This window comes from Pipistrellus kuhlii, unplaced genomic scaffold (assembly GCF_014108245.1).
Source record: "Pipistrellus kuhlii isolate mPipKuh1 unplaced genomic scaffold, mPipKuh1.p scaffold_m20_p_8, whole genome shotgun sequence".
NCBI lineage: Eukaryota > Metazoa > Chordata > Mammalia > Chiroptera > Vespertilionidae > Pipistrellus > Pipistrellus kuhlii.
The window spans coordinates 20495638-20523487 of NW_023425584.1; the positions used below are offsets into that span (position 1 = coordinate 20495638).

Consider the following 27850-nt stretch of genomic DNA (forward strand, 5'->3'; position numbering starts at 1 on the left):
TTGAATATTAAATGAGATAAAGCATGTCCCAGCACTTTGTAAACTTATACTAGGTATACTAGTTAATAATGGCAGATTTTGTAATCAGAGAAAACATGGTAATTTCAAGGGAAACATCAAAAGTGCTTTCTTCAAAGTAAAGTCAAGCGCTAGCTACACATTTTCCATCTTTCAGGTAATTTGTGGATTCTGTCCCAATAGAAGGTTTCTTGTTTTGAGGCAAACCATTCAGAGGCCCAATTTTCCACTTCTTCATTCATTTTGAAGTGCTGCTTAGAAAGTGGTAATCTGAAGGAGCAAGGTCTGGTGAATTAATATTTCCATGATGGGTGGATTAATACTTCCCAGGCAAGATATTTTAATGTATCTTTAACTGGTTTTGAAGTGTGTGATGGTGTGTCATCATGAAGCAAAATTACTTTGCTGTGTCTTCTGGCACATTTGGTTGCATCATAATCAAAGCATGGTTCAAATTGATTATTTGTTGTCAGTAGCAATCAGTATTAACGGTTTTACCTGGATTTAGAAGCTCATAATACACCACACCGTCCTGATCCCACCAAATGAAGAACATTGTCTTCTTTCTGAAGCTATTTGGCCTTGCAGTTGATGTTGATGGTTGACCTGGATCAACCCATGATTTTGTGCATTTGGGATTCTCAAAATAAATTTACTTTTCATCGCCAGTCACAATTTGATGCAAAAAAGTCTTTCATGCCATTGAAGCAACATTTTACTGATGACTTTTCAGTATTCCATTTGTCTTTCGTTCAGTTGATGTGGCACCCATTTTCCTTCCTTTAAAAATCTTTACCATTGATTGTAAATGATCGGAAATATTGGGTCGGCAGCTAAGTAATTGCGGGTTTCACACACATATGGCTTCAGTTGAATTTTTAGGTTTGCAGACGTAGTACAAATGTAAAACACATTTTGTTATTTGGTAGTTGGCTATTCAGCTGTTAATCAGTGAAAAAAGTTTTTTGATCTGTTTTGTAGTTTTCGTTTGGCGTTCGTTGAAAAATGGAAAATCAAAAGGAACATTTTCGTCATATTTTGCTTTTTTATTTCCACAAGGGAAAAACGCATTGCAAGCTCATAAAAAGTTATGTGCTGTTTATGGTGACGAAGCCTTAAAAGAACGGCAGTGTCAAAATTGGTTTGCCAAATTTCGTTCTGGTGATTTTTCACTCAAAGATGAAAAACGCTCTGGTCGTCCAGTTGAAGTGGATGACGCCCTAATCAAAGCAATAATCAATTCGGACTGTCACAGTACAACACGTGAGATTGCAGAGAAGCTTCATGTATCACATACATGCATTGAAAATCACTTAAAACAACTTGGCTATGTTCAAAAACTCGATACATGGGTTCCTCACGAACTGAAAGAATCACAGTTAACGCAACGCATTAGCAGCTGCGATTTGCTAAAGAAACGTAATGAAAATGATCCATTTTTAAAACGACTGATAACTGGCGATGAAAAATGGGTTGTTTACAACAATATCAAGCGGAAAAGATCGTGGAGCAGGCCAGGTGAACCAGCTCAAACAACATCAAAAGCTGATATTCATCAAAAGAAGGTTTTGTTATCAGTTTGGTGGGATTACAAAGGAATTGTCTACTTTGAACTCTTACCACCCAACCGAACGATCAATTCTGATGTCTACATTGAACAACTAACGAAATTAAACAATGCAGTTGAAGAAAAGCGGCCCGAATTGACAAATCGAAAAGGTGTTGTATTCCATCATGACAATGCAAGGCCACACACATCTTTGGTCACTTGGCAAAAATTAATGGAGCTTGGTTGGGATGTTTTGCCACATCCACCATATACTCCTGACCTTGCACCATCTGATTACTTTTTGTTTCGATCTTTACAAAACTCCTTGAATGGTAAAAATTTCAATAATGATGATGATGTCAAATTGTACCTGATTGAGTTTTTTGCTAATAAAAACCAGAAGTTTTTTGAACGTGGGATTATGATGCTGCCTGAAAGATGGTAAAAGGTCATTGATCAAAATGGGCAATACATTACAGAATAAAGTTATTTAGTTCCATGAAAAAGTTGTCTTTGATTTTCTTTAAAAAATACGCAAGTACTTAGTTGCCGACCCAATAGTTTGCTGAGCAATATTTAATCTTTCTGCAAGTTGTTTTTGAGTTTGACAACCATCTTCATCCAATAATGCTTATAATTGTTAGTCTTCAAACTTTTTTGGTTGATGTGGATATTCTTTGTCTTTCACATTGAAATCATGATTTTTAAATCATTTAAACCAGCGTTCACAAGTATCTTGAGATGGAGCATGTTCACCATAAACTTCCCAAACTTTTCCTTCAAAATAATGACTTGAAACTTTCTGCATATGCTCTTTTTTTTTTGGAACAAAATTCGACATTTTTAAGCATAAAAATATCTATGATACTAACACCTTCAGAAAATTTGACATATGAAGTTTTTTTCTTTTTAAATATAGTGTATTAATTTTTTAGAGAGAGGAAGGGAAAAGAATAGAGAGTTAGAAACATCGATGAGAAAGAAACATCTATCAGTTGCCTCCTGCACACTCCCTAACTGAGAATGTGCCCACAACCAAGGTACATGCCTTTGACCGGAATCAAACCTGGGACCCTTCAGTTCACAGGATAACGCTCTATCCACTGAGTCAAACCAGTTAGGGCAACATGAAGTTTTGAAGCTTTCTGTCAATACAAAAGAAAAAATAGCATACATATTAAATCGCATATATATCAACATATGTGTAACTTCATCTAGTGGGGAAAAAAACCAGTACATGAATAAAATAAGGAGTAAAAATGTTAGATGATACTAGGAATAGAGAAGATTAATAATCCTTGGCCTTCTAAGCCTCTCATAGCTCATGCAAATGCCTTCCCAGTGACAGAAGGAGGGAGATTAATATAAGTAGCATTTCCCAATCTATATACCGTGGAGGAGGTGAGAAGGTCCATAATAACAATTACATTTCATCTGCATACAGTGGAGAATGTGGGAGAGTACATATTAATCATTTTAACAACTGAAATTATGTATAGTGGCTTATGGGTAACAGTGAGTTTCCCATATACAGTATTAGGCAATGTTTGTGACTCCTAAACCCATTTTTATTTATTTACTAGGGGTCCAGTGCATTAATTTGTGCACCTTGAAAGGAACTGTGGGCTCCGAGGCTGCGGTAAGCACAGGGGTGGGTCTCAGCCCCTCCCACTATAGCCCTTGGTCCCCTGTCTGCCGGCAGCCTGGCTCCCACTGCAGCTGCTCCTACATAACGCAGGCCCCACTCGCACAATTGCTGGCACTGGCCCTGATCACTCTGTGCCATCAGCAGGTGCAAGCAGGGCCGGTGCCGTTAGTGGGTGTGAGTGGTGGCTGCTGCCCCAATCACCCCTCAGGATCATGGGAAGGTGAAGAAGCCCTTAGGGGCAATCGGGGCCAGCAGACGCCACTCACACCTGTTGATGGTGCCCAGTGATCGAGACTGGGCATGGGCTGTGGGTGCAAGCACTGGATGGAACTGTGGCGTGCGGGAGCAAAGAACTTTCAGTAACCAAAGAATTTTCAGTAATCACTAGAGGCTCACCCTGATGACAGTGACTGGCACCCCGCCCTGGTCTTGCGCCCCCGCTCACTTCCACCATCCCATCATTGCCAACACCCATCATGTTCTGCACATGCCCCCTGGTGGTCAGCGCACATCATAGTGAACGGTTGTTCGGTTTTTCCACCATTCAGTCTATTTGCATATTAGCCTTTTATTATATAGGATTTTTGTTGTTGTTAATCCTCTCCTGAGGCTATTTTTCCATTGATTTTTAGAGAGCACCTAAGGGAAAGGAACAGACACAGAGAGAGAAACATCAATGTGAGAGACACACATTGATTAGTTGCCTGCCACATGTGACCCAACTAGGGCCAGGAATCAAGCCTGCAACCGAGGTATGTGCCCTTGACCAGAATCCAACCCAGGACCCTTCAGTCCATGTGCTGACACTATTCACTGAGCCAACCCTACTAGGACCCTAAACTTTTTTTTTTTTTTTTTTTTAAATCAAGCTCAGGTATCAGGGGGATGGGTGAGTCTGTAAACACAAACCTTATCTGTGAGCACATTGACAGGGGAGTGTATCACACTTACTGAACTTGAGAAGGCTGAATGGAGTGAAGTCCTGGACAAGAAGATGATGACAAAGGAGGAGGAGAAAGGAGTCCAGAATGGGGGCTCCAGTCACCCCCAAACTTCTAAGAAAGCCCCGGGAGATGGGAGAGAAACTGAAGAAATATTGTTTTAACCCGGGACCAATCCTGTCTGCTCTAAGGATTTCAGCTTTTCCAGAGACAGAGCACAGTATGTCATTGTCAGAGCTGTCCTCTATGTGAGGCTTATGATACAGGATGACACAGCCGAATTGCCATGGAGAATGGCCTGCAGACTAGTCTATGATGGAGATGGGAGGTGTTGGAGCTAACATTCCCCAGAGGGTTTGGAGCAAATGATGTGAAATGTCTAGGCAGCTTTTTTGACCCCTGAGTGAGGTGGAACCTGCCACCCAATATATCTTTCCAAAATATATTATGGCCTTATGGACATATATGTACACATAGAATTGTGTGTGTGAGAGAGAGAGATTATACTTTGTACTTCATTTAATCATCTTGCTCTTTTGACTAATATGTCTTAATGTGTAACTAATTTCATTGTTTCATCAAATCTATTTAGGTATTTTTAACTATTGCATACTATTTTGTAGACTGGACATGCCACTTTATTACACCACTTTCTTTTATGCGGATCTCTCATTGTTCCTCGTTTTTCAATACTACAGAGTTGTGCAGATATGGGTTTGATCTTTATGAAGTCCTTCATTATTACCTTTTAAGATGTTATATCATTTATATATTTATCTGGCTATCTGTCCCCTGACTACTTGAATATAAACTCCAGGAAAGCAGGAATTTTTGTCTTGTGTATCCACAGCTATAGCTCCAGAACCTAAAACTGCACCCCAAAAATATTCACTGAGTGAATGCATATCACTACATTCTGCCTCCATGTATAGTTATGAGGTATTGATCTCTTACTAGAGTTAAGCTCTCAAGGGGGCAGGAATAGTCTTAGTCATCTCTTCCATTGGCAGTGCCTGGCATAATGCCTTTCTTAGTGTGGGAGCTTAATACTATCAGGGATAACAGTATAGCACATCTCAACTCAATAATTGACTGGTTGTAATTTTGGCCAAAGACCAATTTGAAAAGATTAATAAAAACTTATATCTGGTTCCTCTTACCACCTCCACAGCTCCCATCCTGGCCTAAGCCAGCACCATCTCTAAGCTGGAGTTTTGCAGTGGCCTCCAAACTAGTCTCCTTACATCCCGTCTTATGCAAATACTTCTCTGTCCCCATTGCAGTGAAATGCTAAAGCCTCAGATCAGGGCACCTCCTGTCAAAACTTCTAGCGGGACTTCACTCTGAGTAAAAGCCCAAGGTGATGTATAATGGCCTAAAAAGCACAGCATGGTTGGCACATGCTGCCCTTCCATTAATGTCCGCCCTCAACTTGGCTGCTGTCCTAGCTACTCACTCCCTCCAGCCCTGGGCTGCTAGCAGTTCCTGGAACTCATGCCTGTGCTCACTGTAGAGCTTTTGAACTTGCCCTGCACTCCTGGAATGTTTCCTCCGGGCATCTGCGTGGCACACTTCCTTGCAGCCTTGAGCCAAGTAACATGACTTGGTTAGGCTTTTCCTTATCTCAAATCACAATCCAACCTGGACACTTCCTGTCACCTCTGTGCTCTATTACGATTTCCCCAGAGCACTTTGTGATCATGCAGCAGAGTACGCATTTACTTGTTTGCTTGTTCACTGGGCTCATTGTGTCTCTTCCAACTAACAGATTAGTGCTACAAGGAGAGATATATGTTTTATTTTATTTAATGCCAAGAACAGTGGCAGCAATTGAGTGTTCAATACATATTTGTCCAATAAGCTTTATTTTAAAAGAGAACATGTGTTTGGTAAACACCCCGATAAAACCTTTATTATTCCATGTAATTTTCACCACCAACCCAAGGGAGGTGTATAGTGAAGGAGTGAAGATAATGGTCTCTACAGTCATACAGCTTGTATTAAGTCCTTGCTCCATTGCTTACCAGCTCTGGGTCAACAATAATCTGTGTTCACTAGGCCTCTGTTACCCTGTCTCAGAGAAATCAAGGGAAATATTCATGATTAGCATTTTGTCAGAATCTGTGAAGCAACCAGGTCAGCACTATAAGAAGTGTTTCAAGCACAGCCCTAAATTTAGGCTTCAAATCCCATCTTGTTTCATTATCTGTCTCATGTGATCATTTAAGACTTAATAGCTATTTTGTGCATACCATTTTGTAAGAGTAAAGTAATCCCTTGTCTTACCCTATATCATACAGGAAAAAAATGTTAACTGCTAGATCGTAAGTGCTCTGAAAAGTGGGATTTATCAGTGCAAGTGATTAACTCTCAGCACTCAGTGCATTGCTTCAATAATGATACACTGCCTTGTGCTAAATCTTTGTCATGCTCTGGACAAGAAATGTGTTTCATTGCCTTACACTCTGATTTCTATAAACCAGGACTTGTTTTTAGTCATCTGAGAGTTTTCAAGATGATAATAATAATTTTATATATATATAATTTTTTTCTTCCACTGGAGAGACAACTGCCATAATGGTTAAAACAAATATTTGTGAATCAGGCAGACCCAATTTAAATTTTGACAGACACATCAGAAACTCTCAAGAAACATTTGAATCAAAGAATGGCTCATAGACATTGGGCAATTTTCAGTGTTTTAATTTCTTCTCTTATATAATGAGAAAATGAGATAACATATGTGCAATGGTAGCTACCGTGTTGGACATATAGAAATATTTTAATAGAATTGTTATTAAACAATTTTTTCCACTGTGCCGTTCAGAATATGGAACCCTTCTCTCCCAAATTTAGTGTTTTATATAGAGTGTAAGAACACAAATGAGCTTAATAGCAAATATAAAAATGACCCCTTTCTAAATTCTCTCCTCCTCCTCTTCTTTTGCCTCCTCTTCCTCCTTCTCCTCTTCCTCTCTTTCTCCTTCTCTTCCTCTTCCTCCATCCTATCCCAATTCCATTTAATTACTAGTATGAGTACATCCATAATTCCTACCCAATCTTCTTATACAATAATTATTCAATTATGCCTATTTCCTCAACCACAAGACAAATCCTCTCTTATCTTTCAAGACTCAGCTCAGCAGTCCCTTCTGTTGGCAGTGGACTCCATCCCCCAAGGGAAGCGGCTCTCCTCCTCTGTGCCCTGGTCCTGCCTGGTTTGCTTCTGTTTCAGCTCTCATTACATCCTCAGGCCTACAGCTCATTATTTACATGTCAGTCTTTCCCAGTGGGGAGAGTTGTAGAGGGGACTCATAAATCATACATTCCTTACTGGGCTAGATGACTTTTCACGTGCATCTCAGAGCATTAAAAAGATAATGCTTGGAAGTAGTTTAGCACAGTGGCCAGCAGGAGTAAATGGTCAATGATGATAATGAGGACGATTAGCAGTAGTGGTAGCATTCATCTGTCACAGTGTGAGGTAAGTAAGTGGATGAAGTATAATTATATATATAATTATATATACACATGCTATTATGATCTAGAATATTACAGGCCAGGACCCCAGAGCTTTGGAATATCCAAGATTGCTTACTATGCAAAGAAGAAAAACTAGCTCTCGGAATCCCCCTTTACAGTTCTGTGAGGGGGTGGGGGGATAGAGCCTTTGAGACTGCTTGTCCTAACAAAACTATTTATAGAAATATTTAAAACCTTAAATGAGAAATTGTAATTCCTGGTTTCTGTGCCAAGAGATAATAAAAAACAAAACAAAAACAGGAAAAAAATTATGTATTGCATATGTAAATTGCTTATACTTGAAAGCATATTGTTTGTATTTCTGAATACAAGTGCTATATTAAGTTTAATATAGCACAAAGTTAATATGGGATAAAATAACATTATGATTAAGTCAGTGGTGAATTATACCTTCTATAATTTGGGAGAAAGCATTAATATTTTGTGGGGTTAAGGTTTTTGGGGTTTTTTTTTGTAATTTTTCTTTTTTATTTCTATTTATTTATTTTTTATTGTTTGAAGTATTACAAATAGTGGTACAGATGTCTCCCTTTTTTCCCCTATTGACCTCCCCTGGCCTCCCCTTCTCCCCAGTACATGCACTAACCCCCACCCCCCTGCCCCGCCGCTCCTTCCCCCAGTGTCTTGTATCCATTGGTTATGCTTATATTCATGCATACAAGTCCTTCAGTTGATCTCTTACAGCCCCCGTCCCCTAACATCCCCTGCCTTCCTGCTGTAGTTTGGCAGTCTGTTCAATGCTGCTTTGCCTCTGTATCTATTTTTCCTCCCATTTTTTTCCTTTAAAAATATCTTGCCTCTACAGACTAGAAATAAACATATAATAACAAAAAAATGTTTTGAGTCCCAATTTCAATGTCCAACAGTTCTGAGTCCTCGTTTTAATGTCAAACAGTTCCTTATGTGTACATGTCAGCAATGATATCTGGATGGTGGACATATGGTGGCAATGCAGATTTGGTCCTGGGAAACCTGCAGCGAGGCACAGCTGCTGACTGCTAGCATGGCAAGGCGTCATCAGCATCTTTCATCTCTGGACTGTTTCTCCTCTTGTCTTCGTGGTTGGAGTATGCCTGTCATTTCCTTTCTGTTGCAGGAATCCACCTGATCTTGGAGTTGTTTTCTGAAAATATACAAACATATTCTCGACCAAAAGTTAATAAAGGAATCTTTTCTATATAATTGATTTCAGATCCTTTTTATTTTTACCCAAACAATTTTTCTTTGTTTTCTTTAGACACCATGTGTGTTTTTCATGGATGTCTTGCTGTTAGCATTACAAGTGAAAATTAATTTTGTAAAGTAAAAATTTTCTAGATGTAATTTACTTATAGAATATTTTTCTTTGCATGATATTACCCTACTATCCCCACCTTTTTTTTTTTTTATTAATGGAGGCTTTTGTAAATTTTATAATGTAGTCTTGCTACTTTAAATTTTAATTTTTTGCACAAAATTATGATTGCTTTAGGTTCATTGCATGTTCAGGAATTTTACAGTGAGATGAACTACCAGTAGAAATTTTACTTATTTATTTATTTTTAATATATTTTATTGATTTTTTTACAGAGAGAAGGAGAGAGGGATAGAGAGCTAGAAATGTCGATGAGAGAGAAACATCGACCAGCTGCCTCTTGCACACCCCCTACTGAGGATGTGCCCGCAACCAATGTACATGCCCTTGACCGGAATCGAACCTGGGACCTTTCAGTCCGAAGACCGACGATCTACCACTGAGCCAAACCAGTTTCAGCACCAATAGAAATTTTAGTTACTACTTCAGGAACAGCTTTTTGTCCAGTACAATTAAATTTTCTTGAATATTCACTTATTTCATTTAGCCTAATTAAATTAATCTGAAAACTTGATTACTATTTTACTGTTAAATTTAATAGTCTATCAACAATCTTAGTTTACCCTGTAAACATTAGTGGAAACGATTATTATTTGCATTCTTGAGTAGGCCCTGAGCATTCCTGGTGCTAGGCTGAATTTAGAAATAAGGCAGCTGCTGTCCTCCAAGTCTCTGTCTGTTACCTGGGTCCTGATCTGAACTGGGCCAAGTCTCTGTCTGTCCAGGTTAAGGTGTTCTTGATTCTTTCCAATGAAAATTTCACTTGGCTCTATTCATTTATCTCAACAAACATTTTTATTTTTGAGTACCTATTGTAAGGCATGATCCATATTTCTCTTAAGGGCTTATTTTTCATTATCTGTAATATTTATGATGATGTGGGTTAAATTGAATATTACACATATCAAAGATAAGTTTTTAACAGATTGCTTGAACTCATAGATATTATATATATTAATATATAATTTAACATAGTTCCTGGCTTATATTAATTACCCTGAAAATATAAGCTCTTGTTATTTCTAAGCACACGTACGACTCCTTTCATCTACTAATAAGTGAGTTTTTTTATGATACCCACATCCTTCCAGTGTCCCATGCACAAAGGTTGGGTGTCATTTTCAAACTTTTCTTCTCTCTTTCCTATTTCCCAACAATCAACACATCATGTGGATTCTTCACACATCATGGACAAGCTGGAGAGAAGAGTTGGGGTTTAAGTCCATAAAAAACTTCAGACTAAAACACATGTACCTCTGCCATGTACTTCTAGTAAAAGAATTGACCTCCTATCAACTCAGTTCTCTCATGTATAAATAGGGAATACTAACTGCATATATCTCATAGTTTTAAATGGTAGGATGGACATAAATTGCTGCCTTATGCAGTGCTCAGCACATATTAAGTGCTTAGTAACAAGATGATGTTGAGTGATGATGAAGAAAATGACGATGGTGAGATGAATGAGTTCCTTTAGCCTAGAAAAGAAAAAGCCCTTCTACTCTACATCCTAATCCAAATTTTATCTACAGATGAACATTGGCAATGGATGCCTATCTGGACCTCTAACCTCTAGCTCTTTCTGTTTCATTCCACCCTACGCATAACTTTAAGATTAATATTTATTTTTAAAATTGTATTATGCCTCTTCTCTTAAAAGTGCTTATCGTACTTAAATAAGATGTAAGTTCATCATCAAGATACTCAAGACATGCATAGTTTATCCTTACCTTATTTTTTGTACATCCATTGGTTTCCTACAGTGAACCTATCACACTGGGCTTGTGATCTACAATTTATTCCTCACACTTACCTTCCACTTGTCCTACCTACATGCTTTTCCTTGATTCCTCCTGTTTATCTTTCATTGTCCTGACCCTAAACACGAGGCCTCTCTCTTTTTGTGAAGTAATTTCTTTATTCAGAATCAGTTTTATGCCTGGCACTGTACTAGGCACTGAGAGTCAACAACGAGCCAGAGAGACACAGTCCTTGCCCTCATGCTACTAGTCCTCTTGTTGATGTGTATGTGTGTCTCCCCACCCATTTGGCACATAGTATATGCAGCCTTGTTTGATAGATATTCACTTAGTGGCCAGATTATTATGATTTCTGAATACACAATAATCTGGCCACTCAGTGTATAGCCTATATAATAAAAGGCTAATATGCAAATTGTCCCTTCAACCAGAAGTTCGACCAGCAGACAGGCCAGGCTGGCCTGACCCTACACCTGCACAATTTATGTACTGGGACTCTAAAATATATATATATTAAGTGGCCAGATTATTATGTGTTCAGAGATCATAATAATCTGGCCACTCAGTGTATACTGCATCATCTTCACTATAACATAAAACTTTGCACATAATTATGGTTCAAGATATAGCTGATCCAGTTTTTTAAATTATTTTCCTATAGTTTAGGGTTCATATTGGGATTAGGTTGACAAACAGAAGTTAGTCTTGCTTCAAAGATCCCATCAATTGGGGGTGGTGGTGGTGGTTAAACATTGGCCTCTGGGACAAAACTCAAAACAGAATCCTAAATGTTAAAAAATTGAATAATCTATATATATTGTCCTATAATTCATTATACTGCATCATATTATAATGGGAAATATTGATAGCCAGTTTCTTTTGAGTAGCATGTAGAAAATTAAATGCATTTCTTTGTAATAGAACCATATTGTGTATCTAAAAGTTGTTTTATTCAAACTGTATGTACTTTTACTTAAATTACATTGATCAGAGTAAATCTTAATACAGAAATTGTTCTGCCTTTTTAAAAATAGTAAGTACATGTTATGCATGTCCTATTTATAGAAATTTCTGCTCATGTTTGACACTGCAGAGATGCCTTTATAAAAGTTTTCCTTTTTTAATTCAAGGTCTTTGAAAAACAGTGAGCAAAGAAACAATATAATAGGTTATACATGCTTCACTTAACCTAAAATAGAAAATCTTGGTGTCATTTATAAATATAATTATCTGAAGATGACTCCTTTAAATGCTTTGAGTATTCATGTGTCGGTTTGCTTTCAATAACTGTGCATACAGAGCAAATGCCTACTTGAGGCACAGGCTCCGATTCGCTTTTCTTGCTCTGCCTGACCTTGAAAACATATCTGTTTTCCACTGTTTTTGAGATTCCCCTCCATTTCCAATGAAGTTGGTACTCTCATTCTACAGCAGCTGTAAAATAATTTGAATCCAGAAAGAAAGGACAATACAAATAAGAATATGAAGCACTGTGAGATTAATTTTGCTAAAAGAGTACAATGCAAGATAACTTAGTGCAAAGGAGTGAAATTAAGCTTGGGAATATGAAGGATAGCAGCAAGGATTATGAAATCTCAACACATGGTTTAAATAAAAATTCATTTAATCGTATTGTTTATTAAATTGTTACACCAAGCTTTAACTTTTGCCTGAAATCAAAACTATCATTCAAGGGCTCCCTCAAAGTAAAGGAAACTTCCATAATAAACTTAATTAAAATGCTCTGGACATTGTGAAGGCATTGTGAAAAAATTTTCTCAATCGCAGTATTTTCCTTGGGTCAGGATCAGTGTTAATTAAATTGAACTTCATGGTGTTCATTGTGATAGATATTCTGAGGACAAGAGGAATCAACACAAGGTTTTACTCTTAAGTGGCATTCAGTCATTCACCTAAAGAATAATTATAATATAAATGAACATTGCCACAGCCTCCTAACTGTACTTTCTACATCTGTGGTTATTCCTTTAGTCCATTCTGTTCTCTGTTGCCACAGGACTATTACTAAAACCAAAATGTGATCTATATTTCTATATCTTAGAAATAACAAGATATCCCCTCCCCTACACACTTCTATGGGGAACATAGTTTATACTGGTCTCTACCAGCTGCTCCCTGTCTGCCTCTACTAGCTCTTTTTATTTCCTCACCAAACTCTTATCTGTATTTTTCTCCAGAGCATCCTTCGTATTCTCTTTGGCTTCTAGACTTTTATACTCAATATTTTGTTGACCTAGAACATTCCTTGGTCCCCCTCCAACCCTTTGCTGGCTGATTCCTCCTAATCTTACAGCGCTTTGAGATATATACTAGTATATTACTGTTCCTAAGGTGTCTTTCCTATCCCAGCAAGACCCTTAGGATTCTTACAGCCTATGATATGTCCAATTACCACACTATAGGAAATTGCTGATTCTTCCTCTGGGAAGGACAGGGACCCTGTCTCTTGTTTCACACAGACATCCTCTGCCCTCCAAATGTTTCATAAATATTTATGGATTGATAAATTAATGCATTTAAAAATGAATATTGTAAGAAATGCCTTCAGGTTGAAAATGGAAACCAAAGTGAGGGAATTACTTATTTTAGCATAAGGGTATAGTGAAGAGGTATAAAGGAAAACATGAGATGACATTGGATCTGGTCCCTAAAAGATGAATAGGGGAGAGGTAGGGAGTTGAGAAAGAGAAATGGAAGCTCAACAACAAACTGTGTGATCAAAGTCAAGGGTTTTCAGAATAGATCGATTCTGGATGACTCCAACCTGCTTTGGATCTCAACTTAGACCTCTCCAAGCCTTCCTGACAACCCCCCTTAAATAGGTTAAATATTTCTTGTACATGTGCCGAGAGCTCTCTCTTACTTCAGACTGTATGAGATATAATGTGAAGTTTTAATCCTGATATCTAAAAACAAATCCATCAAGAGTAATAGCATTATTTCATATGAAAAAAAATGTAACGCATTGACTGTAAATAATTTATAATAGTTGCTGTTATTACTAAGTGATAAAAGAGGGTATTCAGCAGAATAGTAGAGAGACAAACAAACATAATGGGTCATACGAGCCTGATAAATACAATCCTGAAGATACATAATTACTACTATGCTGAATGTCAGCCTTTCAGATTCATTTTCTTCTAACAGATATATAAGGGGTTCCATAGCCACAACACCACATTATTTTTATATAGGGAAATTAGAACTCCATGGTTGGACTGGCAGCCCCCTCCTCTATATTAATTTGCTTTGTCAAGTTAATAAATGCATAGTGGGGCATTTTTCCTGCACAGAGAAGGGTTTAAGAAGTGACAGCATGGTCCATAGGTCACCAGGACTAAAGTAAGTTTAATTCATTCAGTTTAAACAGTAACACCTCTGAGTCTAAAGCATCATCTTTGGAAATAAAGGAGGGAAAGGCTTAAATGAACAGATTCTGGTAGAGTGGACATATCCAAATGTTAATTGTGGGGAAGTGTTTGTAGCCTTTAGCGTCATACATATGAACTCCACCGATTTTATATTACAGTTGCTTTTCAAATCATAACTCAGAGGCAACACCTTATTGGAAGCACTGATGTTAATAATGGCTTTATTCAGCTTATAGCTTAGGGCAGAACCAGCTACAAAGCCAGGGCTCCTGGGTAACTGTGTCAGTGCTGGTCCCATTTCCCCCAAAGCATGAATTCCTTTAGTCTTTTCAGGGATCTCTGAGCTTTTCTTGGCCTGTCTTTTTATTAACACTAATGGGTAATAAATATTTTCCCTCCTATAAAATCTAAGGTGGCATTTAGTAAATAATTGGGCCATAGAAAAATAATAGCTATGATATTGTTAATGATAACTTACTAATCATTGGACACACTTTGACTTATTTATTCCTCATGAGAGCACAATGAGGTAAACATATTCCTTTCCACATTTTATAGTAATATCCTAAAACTCACTGAATTATGTACTTTGAAAGTGTGACATATTGTGATATAAGTGAAAGCTTTCAAAAAATAAAAATAAAAGCAGCCCAAGGTGATGGCTCATTGTAGTGAAATGACATATGAGAATCATAAGGTTGCTGGGCACCCATCAACGCTGGAAGAGACTTTGGAAAGCTCCCCTCCACCCGAGGGGTGTGTAGGACCACAGTCACAAGCAGCTGCTCCCTTTGCGATATCCATAGTCAATGCTACCAATAACTGTCTGGGATGCTTTTTTCTCTCCTGAACATGTTTTCATTTTTTAAACCAATTTCTTTTCCTCAGCCCTTATGGGACTAATTTAACACTAATTCATAGACTAAGAAATACATGAAGTCAGGACATACTATTATATTTTTTTGAAAGCATTATACATTAAAATGTAAAGTTGTCTTGTACATTTTTGCTGCAAGAAATGCCAGAGAGCTGGTACTTATTTAGACTGGAAGAGGACCCTAGTTAAAACCAGTAATAATGTGTAAAAGTAGGACATGATTCCATCAAAATCTCCAAGTGGTAGAGTTGCCACCTCCAGTTCATCCCCAGTGGCCATGATCTGGTTCAGGGCTGCGTTACTTCTTGCCTGGACCATTACTGATGTCCTGCCTCCACATGCTCTCTCTACTACCTTCACTTCCACCACATTGCCAAAGTTCCTTTCTAAAATGCAAATATGAGGCAGTGCAGCCCAGGGGATAAGAGCTTGGGTCCCAGCCTCTCACAGGCTGCCTGGATTTGAATCTGGGTCTCACCACAAAGCAACTCAGTTGTCTTAGGCAACTTACTCAATCTTTCTGTGAATCTATTCCCCACATTTTTTAGTGAGCATCAAATGAGAGCAGTATGTTAAGTGCTTAGTCTAATGGCAGGTTCATAGCACTGAGTCACCATAAGCTTTTATTGTTACACTTATATTCAAATGCTGCAATGTTTCTTCATGTCTACATAATAAAATTCAGTTATCATCAATTAAGTCTATTGATGGATCATACAGGAACCTGTGCAATCTAACCTCTGGCTGACTTCTCCCAATTCATAGCCTTCTCTATTTTTGACTCCAAGTTTTTCTCAAGCTCTATATTCCACCATCCTTCTTCTATATCAAACAGAAGAGCCCATGTTTCATTCAGGAACACTAACTATAAGGCTATAAAGTGACTGATGTTTTTCCCTGTGTGGGGTTTGAGAGCAGTTGACCAAAGTACATATTTTATAGGTAAAACAAACTGGACCTCCTGGTGGCCCAGATAAATGAGGGAGAAAAGGAGAAATGATGATTTCTAAGCTTAAATCTGGAATGCCTGGGCCTGGAGTGGTGCCATTTGTTGATACTGGAAAACCTGGAGAAGATAAGGTTCTGAGGGATAACTGATAAAGACATCTATATTAGTTAGGTCAGGTTTGAAATGCAGTCAGATATTCAAGTAGATTTGCTAAGTAAGCAGCTGAATATGTGAGTCTGAGGTTTGGGGAATGGTCAGGACTATGGATGTAAAACTGAGAGTCATGACTTTAGAGGGGGCAGTGGAGATAACTTTGAGGAAGCTCTGGAGACCAGTAGCATCTGGAGACCAACGAGAAGTCGAGAAATCTGTTGAACATGGACATGTGGGTTTCTTCAGTCGGTACCTGCTTGAAATTAAGTGTTATCTTATTTATCTTTGTATCTTTGGTGGTTGTCATACCAATTTTCAACAATGCTTGTTGGATTCATTTTAATTCTAGAAGCAAAGAATGATGCCTTAGAAGTCTCCCAGGCATGCGCTTTAATGATTTGGCAAAACTTGCAAAACAAGCACAAAGGACAACTCCAGCATGTAATTTAGGGTGGGATATTGGTGGACAGTTCCATGCCTACTGGAGCCAGGCTTATTCTCCCTTCCCCTTATCTATTCCCTCTTCCCTTTCCCAGGGGACACATCCAAAAGGTAAGGCCCCAGTGCGCAGGGGGTGGGTGGCAGAAAGCCCAGGATCCCAGCATGGTCCTCAAGGCTGAATACCAGGGTTCTTGAGAGAGAAGCAGCTGCTGAACATATGTGTGATCAGTAGGAATCCCCCTTAGTCCTGGACTAAAGCACATATCTGTACGCAGTACTCAATTTTCTGTAAGGTTGCATGGAAAACTTTCTCTAGCATCCTATCATGTTTTTACATTGATTTTGATAGGTTAGTATTGATATTTTTCTAACATCCTTTGTTCCTGGGAAACATCTAAGCATGTATAAATCAAGACCATCCCTCTATTTCTCTTCTCTTGCTACTGTTGTAAGCCTTCATCATTCTCCACCTTAGCCAGGTTAATAGGCAGGCTCGCTCCTCCCATTCTCTGCCCACTCTGCCACTAGATTAACCACTCCAAAGAACTGCTCTGTTTTGCCATCCACTGCTTATTGGGGGAGAAAAAAATCCAAAATTCTAAGGTTGGCATCCCAGGCCTCCCACAGTTTGTCATTTCCAGGCAACCTTTTCAGCATTAGTGCTCATAAATCATATCTTAGGTTGTAATTAATCAAGCCCCCATTTTAACAACACAATAGTTACTGCGCTTTCTCTTTGCTGTAGCTCAGCACCTGCCATTTCTTTCACCCAGGATGCTTCACCTGCTTCTCCATCTGTTAAGATACTACCCACCCCTCACGTTCCAGGCCAGTGCAGCCTTCTTCAGGGAGCCTTCCTTATCGCATTCCATGGAGAAACCATATCTACACTCTGAGACAGCTGGTTTATTTTTTAAAGGCAGTTACCAAATAGATGATGATGATAATGATGATGATATAGATGGATAGATAGATAACATAGAGGTTTCTTTGAGGTGTGGGGGTTTTTTAGTTTGTTTTTTGGTGTGTGTGTGTGTGTGTGTGTGTGTGTATTTTGTATGTGTGTTTTTGTTGTTGTTGTTTTTGTTTTTTGTTTTTTGTTTTTAAATAAATTTTTATTGTTCTTATTATTACAAATGTTCCTTCCCCAACCCCCCCATCATTGCTCTCCTCCACCAGGTTCCCACTCCACCCTCTGCCCTTTCCCTACCCCCCATTGTCCTCATCCACAGGTGCACAGTTTATGTTCAGTCTCCTCCCACATCCCCCTCTCCCCATTTCCCCGAGAATCGTCAGTTCACTCCCCTTCCATACGTCTGATTCTATTATATTCAACAGTTAATATTGTTCATCAGATTTTTTTTTTAATTTCCTTGGTTTTTAGATTCACTTGTTGACAGTTACGTATTTGTTGTTCATAATATTTATCTTTATTTACTTTCTCTTCTGAAAGAACTCCCTTCAGCAATTCATATAATTCTGGTTTGGTGTTGATGAACTCCTTTAGCTTTTTTTTATTAGTGAAGCTCTTTATCTGACCTTCGATTCTGAGTGATAGCTTTGCTGGATAGATTATCTTTGGCTGTAGGTTCTTACTATTCATCACCTTGAATATTTCTTGCCATTCCCGTCTGGCCTGCATGGTTTCTGTTGAGAAATCAGCTGACAATCGTATAGGTGCTCCTTTATAGGTAACTATCTTCTTTGCTCTTGCTGCTTTTAATATTCTCTCTTTGTCTTTTGCTCTTGGAATTTTAATTATGATTTGTCTTGGTGTGGTCCTCTTTGGATTCCTTTTGTTTGGAGTTCTTTGCGCTTCCTGGACTTGTAAGTCTAATTCTTTCACCAGGTGGGGGAAGTTTTCTGTCACTATTTCTTTCAGTATGTTTTTGATATCTTGCTCTCTCTCATCTTCTGGGACCCCCATAATTCTGATGTTGGTTCGCTTGAAGTTGTCCCAGAGGTTTCTTACATTATCTTCAATTTTCTGGATTCTCTTGCCTTCTAGCTTCTGTGGAGGAGTGTCTTCTGGCTCTTTATGTTCCAAATCTTTGACTTGATTCTTGCTATCTTCCATTCTGTTTTTAGGACTCTGTATAATATTTTTTATTTCAGACAATGTATTCTTTATTTCTTGTTGATCCCTTATCATTTCTTGTTGATCCCTTATCATTTCTTGTTGATTCCTTATTAATTCTAGTTGATCTCTTTTCATATCCTCATAGGTCTTATCCATCTTTTCTAGGAAATTCTTGAAAAACTTTATAAGCGTAGATTTGAACTCTATATCCAGTTGCTTTTTGTCCTCCATTTATTTCGTTTGTGGTCTATTTCGTTGTCGCATTTCGCAGCTACAGATCGGGTGGGGTTTCAGGATGGAGCCTACAGCTTTGGCTTCTGTCAGCCCCACCCTATGCAGCTCCTGCGGCTCAGGGTCCTTCAGTACTTGTTGCAAGCGCCTCTGAGAGAAAGGTGCCCTCGATTTTCACTTGCTACCAAACAGTATAGTCTCTCCCCCAATGAGTCCGGTATTGGGGTTCAGTTCAGTTGGAAGTGGGATTGGAGGTGGAGCTCAGAGCAGTCTGGAGCCCCTGTCTCCTTCCCGCCAGGGCAATCCCGCGGCACAGCCAACCATCCCTTCTCTGCGCGCAATGTGCGTGCCTCCGGGACCGCCTTTCGCTGCTCCCCCGGGGTTCGGCCTCGTAGCCCAGCTCCCTCTGTGTGAGCCTGGGTCCCTGGGGTCTGGCCTAGAACTGGGGTTCAGAGCAGTCAGAACTGGGGCTGAGCACAGTCGGAGCGTTTATCTCCTTCCCACTAGGGAACGCCAGCCAGGTACTCAGCCTCCCTCCTCTCAAGCTCCGTCCTCTCCGCATGCCACGTGTCTCCATACCTTAGGCTTTTACAGTTCCTCCACGCTTCCTTCTGGTTTTCTCCTTGCTTCTCGTTGTAGAATTTCCAGTCAGTCAATTTTCCTGTAGTTCTGGGTAATGTCCATTTTATATTTTAGTTGTATTTTATTGAAATTGTTGTGTGCGGCTGCAGCTAGGTGTCTACCTGAGCAGCCATCTTGGATTCTCCTCCAGAGATCTGTGTGTGTGTTTTTTGCCTTGAAACTCTTATTTTCAATTTCATCACGTTGTGCGTAGCATAGCATATAGAAGGAACTCTAACAATATTGACTGAATGAATGTGAGTGATCCAATTAACACAGTATAATTAAACCTCACTTCTCACAGTTTAGTTATTTTTTGTATAATTCTAGGTCTTTATAGAGATGTCTTAAAGTTGGGGCTCTTGATGGGGTGATCATGAAGTCTTCACATAGGTGACTTCCTTTTACAAACACTAATTAAATAACCTGAAATGTACCAGGACTTATGATGGATATACTGAGAAGCAAATAGTAAGAACAACACATTCTGTTCTCACCAAGTTTACAGTTTCACGGTGGTGACCACAATTAAACAAGAAGGGCATGTAATAAATAACCTAGGGAGTGTTTCCAGGAGGAATTGATGTGGAAGCTGAGACCTGAGAGTCCTAAACGTCAGTCAACCTACACTGTGTGTGTGGCAGGATGTGCGGAGGAGACATAAGGGAGGGCCACGTGAGGAGGCTGGGCAAAGAATGGAGAAGAGAAACTAAAATAGCAAAAGACCTATGGGAGGGGAGCAAGAATGAGCAAATGAAAAGACATTCCTTATGGTTAGAATATAAGTGAGAAATGGAGGTAGTAAAGTGAGGAGAATGGGCACAGTTAGACCTGAAGAGCACTCTGAGGTGTGAAAGATATATTCGCAGGTCTTTGAAGGATTTTAAGCAGAGCACTGAGGTGATCAGACTGGCTCTTTGGAAAGATCACTGGAAACTCATATGTGGAATGAATGGGAGATAGTGGAGACAAGAACCCTCACGAGGAGACTCAGAGGGGCAGCCCAGGCTGAGAGTGAGGGTCAGGTGCCCGCCCCGTCTCTGCCCCAGCAGTAACGACTGTCTCTTCCCAGGTCTTCCAGGGCAGCGGCTAAGGAGACCTTACCAAGGACCACCACGCAGTAGATGCTGAAACATCGCACTCCAGGGTAAGAAACAGGAACATGGCAGCACCCGTGTGAGAGGAATTAAAAACCAACAGACTCCATTTAGAAAGGAACAATGTCCAAGAAAGGGCGAAGTAAGGGCGAGAAGCCCGAGGCACTCATTGTCGCCCTTCAAGCTGCCAACGAAGACCTCAGGACCAAGCTCACAGACATCCAGATAGAGCTGCACCAAGAGAAGTCCAAGGTGAGTGAGACCCTGAGGTCACAGCCTGCGGAGTGGCTCTGGCCCAGGTCTGCCTACTGGCCCCCCTCAGTGGACTCCTTTCTGCCAATTGCCTTTCTATACTCATGGAGGGTTTCTTGTCTGTGGCAGGAGGAAATTGAGCAAGGGATACACAGAAGGTGCCAGTACCGTGGTCAGGAGACCGATCTCTGCCTTGTTCCAGAAATGACCCAACTGAGACAATGACCCAACTACCCCTACCTCCTCTCGACACTTAATAATTGTTGACTTGGGCAAGTCCCACCCTTGCCCTCTATAGGGTATTCCCCCTGTGGTATTTAGAGCAATCTTTCTAAAATATACCACATCTTGTCACTCAGAAACCTTTAGTGTCTGCCTCTGCCTCTCAGAATCAGTTTTTCCTACCAACTACAGGATATTTCCTGTAGCCCTCTCTGACTCAGTTCCCTCCCCTTGGTTCGCTCTGCTCCAGCCTCTTGGAAGAATCAAGGAGACACCAATCTCATTGAGGGCCTTTGTTCTTGTTCTCCTCCCCCAGTCAGCTCCAGGCTCCATCTTCACCTCCCCCAAGTGTCAGCTGCATCTAACCACAGTCTCTAACACAGAACATGCCCAGTTACTCTCCAGAGACTGGCTATTCTTGATTCATTTCACAGAAAGTTATATACTTACTTATTGTTTAAATAAATGCCCAGTTACTCCCCCCTAGACTGGCTATTCTTGACTTGTTTCATGCAAAATTATATATGTACTTATGTTCTTATTTCATGCTTATCTTTCCTGAGTCAATTATGATCTCTAAGAAATCAAAGACTTAATTTACCTTTGTATCTCTAGAGCCCAAATAAATGTCCAGAATGGAAAAGTTCAACATCTGTTTTTTTTAATGAGTTGAGGAAAGAATGAAGGGTGATTTGAGCTGTGATGAGGTTTAAGTTAGACAAGTACATAAAGTGACTATGAGTATTAAATGGGAAAGTTAATGTCTAGTGCTCAGAGAGCTGCCAGGCACATGGTAAACTCTCAAAAAAATGGTTAATAGTAATATTCTCTCTGATGTGGTCTACACTGAATCGGTTACTAACTGGACTTAGGAATGTCTCTTTATTTCTCTGGATCTCATAAGTGGATTTGCTAACACCTATCTCACCAGAACCTGTGTGGACATCACAGGGTCATGGGTAGGAGAGCATTTTGAAATTTTCAACATGCATTGAGGCATGTCTGCTTCCTGTGAACTGGGCACCACCATGTCCGCACTACGTTACCTTCTCCAGATAATTCTTTGCTTAGCAGAAAATGTTCTTCATCAAACTGTAGATAGACAAACCAACAAATGCCCTCATTCTGTTTTATCTCTCTTCTTCCTTGACATTACTATGAAATTTTAATTATTTCCCTCCAAATCTATTTCTCCTGGTGCCAGCCATAATAAATATTAGGTTGCCCAAAGCTCTTTACCTCCTATCTGGGCAAAACTTTAACCTTGGATAAACAAACTCCCGTGTAAAATTTGTGAAGGAAATATTTTTGTTCCCATGAAGGCACAAAGAACATGTTGTTGTTGTTGGTTTGTTTTTTTAAAATTGTTTGCGAGTCAGAAGACCAAAGCATTTTCTTTATCTCTCCTCCGGGACAAATTTAAGTGTCTCAGTGACTCCATCTGTAATTCAAATGACTGCATCAATTTCTCCACATCTTTGTCTCTCAAGCATCACTGTGTCTTAGCATAACCTCGGGGAACTTATTAAAAATTGAAGTCCCTGTGCCCACATATGAAGGATTCTGATGAAATAGGTGGAGTGAGGACCACGATTTCCAATTGTAACAAACAGCGCAGGCAATCCCCACACGGCCGGTTCTCCGCCTTCACGTTGACAAACACTCCACTCTGCCGTTCCTCCTCTTCTGACAGCCGGTGAACATTCCATTGGCTTGAACTTTCCCTGGGGCAACGTCACATTTCTAGAGAGCAGACTCCTTTCATTGTAAGCAGGACAGGATGACAGAACTGCATTCATAGGAGGAGGCGCTTTGGCTGGGAGACTGGTAACCTTAGCCGCTGACTTACAGAGAACAAACGCAGGAGATTTCAGACAGGCAGGGGCCCTGAGGGCCCCACTGCTGCCAGTTTTCTACACATTCAGGTCTTTAAAAAGGGGTAACCTGAGCCTGGACCCAGCTGCCGGTTTATCCAGGACCTGGAAGGTCAGCGTGATCTCCTTTTGCTCTCTGACAAGACTGGAAGCCAGCCTCTTGAATAGAGGCACTGCCTTATCCTCCCCCTGCAGGCTGCCTCCCAGTCTCCCCCTCCTTGGCAGGTAATTACAGCCCCAGAACTGGAGCTAATGCAAAGCTTCCCTGCCTGTCAGCAGCCTTCCCTGAAGAACAAAGGGAATTTCGGGGGGCAAACAAGTTATAAAGCAGTTTTATTAAAATAAATAGGCTTGTGTTCCCAAGGCCCAGGCGTGAAAAGAGAGCATATGAACAGCGCCGAGATGGGAAGGCTCACTCTCAGGTTGGTTCTGAGACTATGATGATAAAATGGCAGTCTGGCTCCTGGGAATAGACTAGAGAGTGGAAGCCTTTGGGGCGATGGGGCATTACTTGTTTTTCTGGAAAGATGGGTCATTCCATTGACATTTACAGAACACCTTGTGTAGGGAGCAGAGTTGTAAATGCTTAGGGCTGATAAGAGAAATAGCTGCACTTTACTGAATGTGCAGTCTGTCACACACTGTAATAAATGCATTTTTGTCCTGGCATCACCCCAGCCCTTCAACTTGGCACCTGAGTGGCCCTGAGAAGACTAAGAAATCCCTCGGTCTTTTCTGTCAAAGGGGATCAAAGGGCATCTATTTTATAAGGATGTATCCCTCTGTGTTAGTTTTTGAGCAGTTAGTTTGTGTCAAGCATGTGAGGTGTTTTAATTCATCATCTCAGTGATAACTTTTTTTCATTTCATGGCACATGCATACTAATCAGTAAAATTCTGTGGCACACCACAAAATATATTTTTTGCTGATCCTACAAAAATAGGAATAATTTTGATTGATTGACAAATAATAATAATAATAATAATAATAGTAATTACATGTGCATGTCTGACTCTGCTCTCCATGCAATGTGTTCTGTACATGTCAATGAGAAGAAGGCACCATGGGGAGAGCAACAGGCCTGGGGTGCAGGGTCAGGGTGTTGTCCGTGCACACAGGAGTTCCCACTGTTGGAATAGCCCTGCATACTGCAAAGCCTTTGCATCGTCCTCACAGCGAGCGTCCTCACAGCGAGCGTGGGACAAAGGGCTGCAATGACTATTCTGATTTCACCAAGGAAGAAACCCTTTAACTCGTTTGTTCCCAGTGACCTTTGAGGCCAGGAGCCTAAATGGGAAGCCAGGCTTCCGTAAGATGTGACCCGGTGCTCTGTGGCTGCTGGTGCACTCAGAAAACCTCAGCATCCTTCTCTCTCCTCCAGGGACTGCTTTAGAGCCTAAGGGTTCAGGGCCCACTGTGTTTCTTGCTTTTTCTATCTTTAGGGTGTTTTTTTTATATATTTTATTGATTTTTTCTTTTTTTCTTTTTTTCTTTTTTTTTTTTTTTACAGAAAGGAAGAGAGAGGGATAGAGAGTTAGAAACAACGATGAGAGAGAATCATCAATCAGTTGCCTCCTGCACACCCACCACAGGGGATGTGCCCGCAACCAAGGTGCATGCCCTTGACCGAAATCGAACCTGGGACCTTTCAGTCTGCAGGCTGATGCTCTATCCACTGAGCCAAACCAGTTTCAGCTCTATCTTTAGTTTTGTCTTCAGGAAGCCTACATGGCTAAAATCAGGACATGAACAAATAGAACCCTCTGTGCTTCCCCAGATTGTGTAAAATCTCGCTGAGAAGCACCTGCTGCTGCTTGTCCCTCCTTGGTGTCTGCGGTTTGAGATTTACTTAGCGCCCAGGGAAATCCCCTCCAGCCTACTGTGTGTTTAGACTCTAGCAACATCTGATGCAGATCACCCGAACCAAGCTTTGTTAGCTTGTCTTGCCTTGATAACCTCTCAACCCTCCTCGCTTTTGACGGGACTCTCCGGTTTTTAGTCCTTGGTGTCTAAGGTCACATGAGCTCACATTACTGCCACCTTGATCTTGGCAGAATTTACACTGGCATTTGGTAAAGGCCAGACTAGAATCGGGACAGAAGAGGAAAGTACATGTGAGGCTGTGAGAGGTCTCAGGAACTCCCTTCCTTCTCTCAGAACGTAAGCTTTCCTGCCGAGATTAACTTTCCCTAATGATTAGATGTTACATGAAACCTCTCTCACTAGAATGGATTTGGGAGCTGTATCATTCCCAGCCTGGTCAGGGCTCACCCTCATGCCCTGTCCCAGCCCCACCCCACTCCTTCTGTGTACACATCATCCGAGAGTCTTCCACGTTAAGGTTAGGTGCCGCCAATGTCAGGGAACTCAGTGCATCCTGAGGAAACCCAGTTTTACCTTTGAACATCTACTCATGTTAGTAGGATAGTTATTACAGTCTTATGCAACAATAATAACATTAGTCTTATGATAATATAGGTACTTATATTTATGTTGTCGGTATTTATGTAGCATTGCATAGCAGTATTTCTAAAAATAATATTGTCATATCTACCATATATTAATGATTATTCATCTCCCACATGGGCCAGCCTTTCCAAAGTATTTTGATACCTTGTCTAGATCATTCCTCAGATCTATATGAGAATGATAGCACCAATCCCGGTTTACAAGCAGGAACACTGAGGCTGAGCAGTGAGGCGGCTTGTCCACGGTTTCAGAGCAACAGAGGATCTGGGCTCTGACCCAGACCTGACCCCTGACCCACACTGGGCTCTCATCAACCCTCTTTACATGCACTTATGTGGATGGAGACTGTTTCTCACTTTTCCACCTGAAATTCACATGAAACAGACCTACCTACATCACAGAGCTGCCCAGGAGGTTAAATGTACTGAATTGCGTAAAGCCTTTTCAAAGGTGCCTGACTATTATGTAATCCAGCTGAAATTGTTCTCCATAAAACATTTCCACTAATTAAAAATGATTTTTTTCACTAACTACATTTTTTTACATTTCAAAGCATTGTTATTTTATACTTTTTCATTGTTACATAGGAATAATTCTTGATCTTTCTGTATACTCATTCTTACAACTTACATCAAGATATTAACATCTACGTCCACCTCTGAACTAGGAGGTCACAGTTCAATTCAAGGGCAGGGTACATGCCTGGGTTGTAGACTCAATCCCCAGTAGGGGTTATGCAGGAGGCAGCTGATTGATGATTCTATCTCATCATTGATGTTTCTATCTCTCTTTCCCTCTCCCTTCCTCTCTAAAACCAACAAATATATATAAATTAACACCTATTTCCTTAGTGGTGCAATATGGCTGCAAATTTTTTCAGAAAATGATTTTATTTGTTTATTTATTTATTTAGTGATTTCAGAGAGGAAGGGAGAGGGAGAGAAATACCAATGATGAGAGAGAATTGTTGATTGGCTGCCTCCTGCATGCCCCTTAATGGGAATCGAGCCTACAACCCAGGCATGTGCCCTTGACTGGAATCAGACCTGGACCCTTCAATCTGCAGGCTGATGCTCTATCCAACTGAGCCAAACCAACTAGGGCTCAGAAAATGGTTTTACTACAAAATTTTTATTAGCTCTTTTTAATCTAAATGTCAGTCACATCTTTTGTATTTCCTTCATAGTGAAACACCTTCTCTCAAGCTTTAAAAAAGTCATACCTAGAAAGCCTACAAAAAACTCCAGTTTCCATGACAACCAAAATAAGTTAACATAAAAATACCAAATATAATTCAATGGCTTTGAATTTTGTTTGGATTCTCTGGATTCATTCAAGTGACCAATAAGAAGGCCACTGTTTTGCCCTAGCTGGTTTGGCTCAGCAGGTAGAGCGTCGGCCTGCAGACCAAAGAGTCCCAGGTTTGATTCTGGTCAAGGGCATGTACCTTGGTTGCAAACTCCCTCCCTGGCCCAGGCCCTGGTCAGGAATCCTATAGGAGGAAACCAATTGATGTGTTTCTCTCACGTTGATATTTCTCTCTTCCACTTTTTCTAAAAATCAATGAAAAAATATCCTCAGGTGAAGAATAACAAATAAAATAAAAAAGAAGAAGGCAAGTGTTTGTATTTGTTTTTGTTTTCAAGCTAGAATACACAAAGGTAGACAAAAGTAGGTTAAATTACCAGCCTAAACGATAAATCATAAGTAAGGATTTAAAATAACAACAATAATACTAAGATAAATAATACAATAATAAATAATACAAGAATAAACTGTTTCTCCTACTCACAACTGTAAACCTACTTTTGCCAACCCTGTATTTTTCATGTACCTATAATTTCATGTTTTTATTATTCATCTCTATAGTCTACACATGAAAGATTGGTATTTATAATTAGAGAGAAATGAATTGCGATGTAATACAATCTAAGGTATCTACAGAGAATTTGACATAAGTAATTTTAGATTATAAGTATCTCCTCTTATATCTAATAACTAGAGGCCCAAGGCACAAAGTTCCTGCACGGGGGAGGGGGGTGTCCTTCAGCCCAGCCTGTACCTTCTCCAATCTGGGATTACTCTCATAATCCAAGACTGCTGGCTCCTAACTGCTCACCTGTCTGCCTTCCTGATTGTCCCTAACTGCTTCTGCCTGCCAGCCTGATCACCCCCTAACCACTCTCCCGCCAGCCTGATTGATGCCTAACTGCTCCCCTGCCGGCCCGATTGTCCTCTCCTGCTGGCCTGATCACCACTAACTGCCCTCCCCTGCTGACCTGGTCGCCCCTAACTGCCGCCCCTGCTGGTCTGGTCACCCTGAACTGCCCTCCCCTGCTGGCCCAATTGCCCCTAACCGCTCCCCTGTGGGCCCAGTCA

The 27850-nt window shown here is 40.3% G+C and overlaps 1 protein-coding gene across 4 annotated transcripts in view; it reads left to right on the forward strand.

Annotated features, from left to right (window-relative positions):
• Positions 1–27850, forward strand: part of JAKMIP2 (janus kinase and microtubule interacting protein 2) — a 133380-nt gene that overhangs the window by 60581 nt on the left and 44949 nt on the right. For all 4 annotated transcript variants that reach the window (XM_036424375.2, XM_036424373.2, XM_036424374.2 and 1 more), the window contains exon 2: positions 20630–20906. In XM_036424375.2, coding sequence (XP_036280268.1) covers positions 20778–20906 — 129 coding nt within the window. In that variant the 5' untranslated portion in view covers positions 20630–20777. The remainder of the gene's footprint in view (positions 1–20629; positions 20907–27850) is intronic.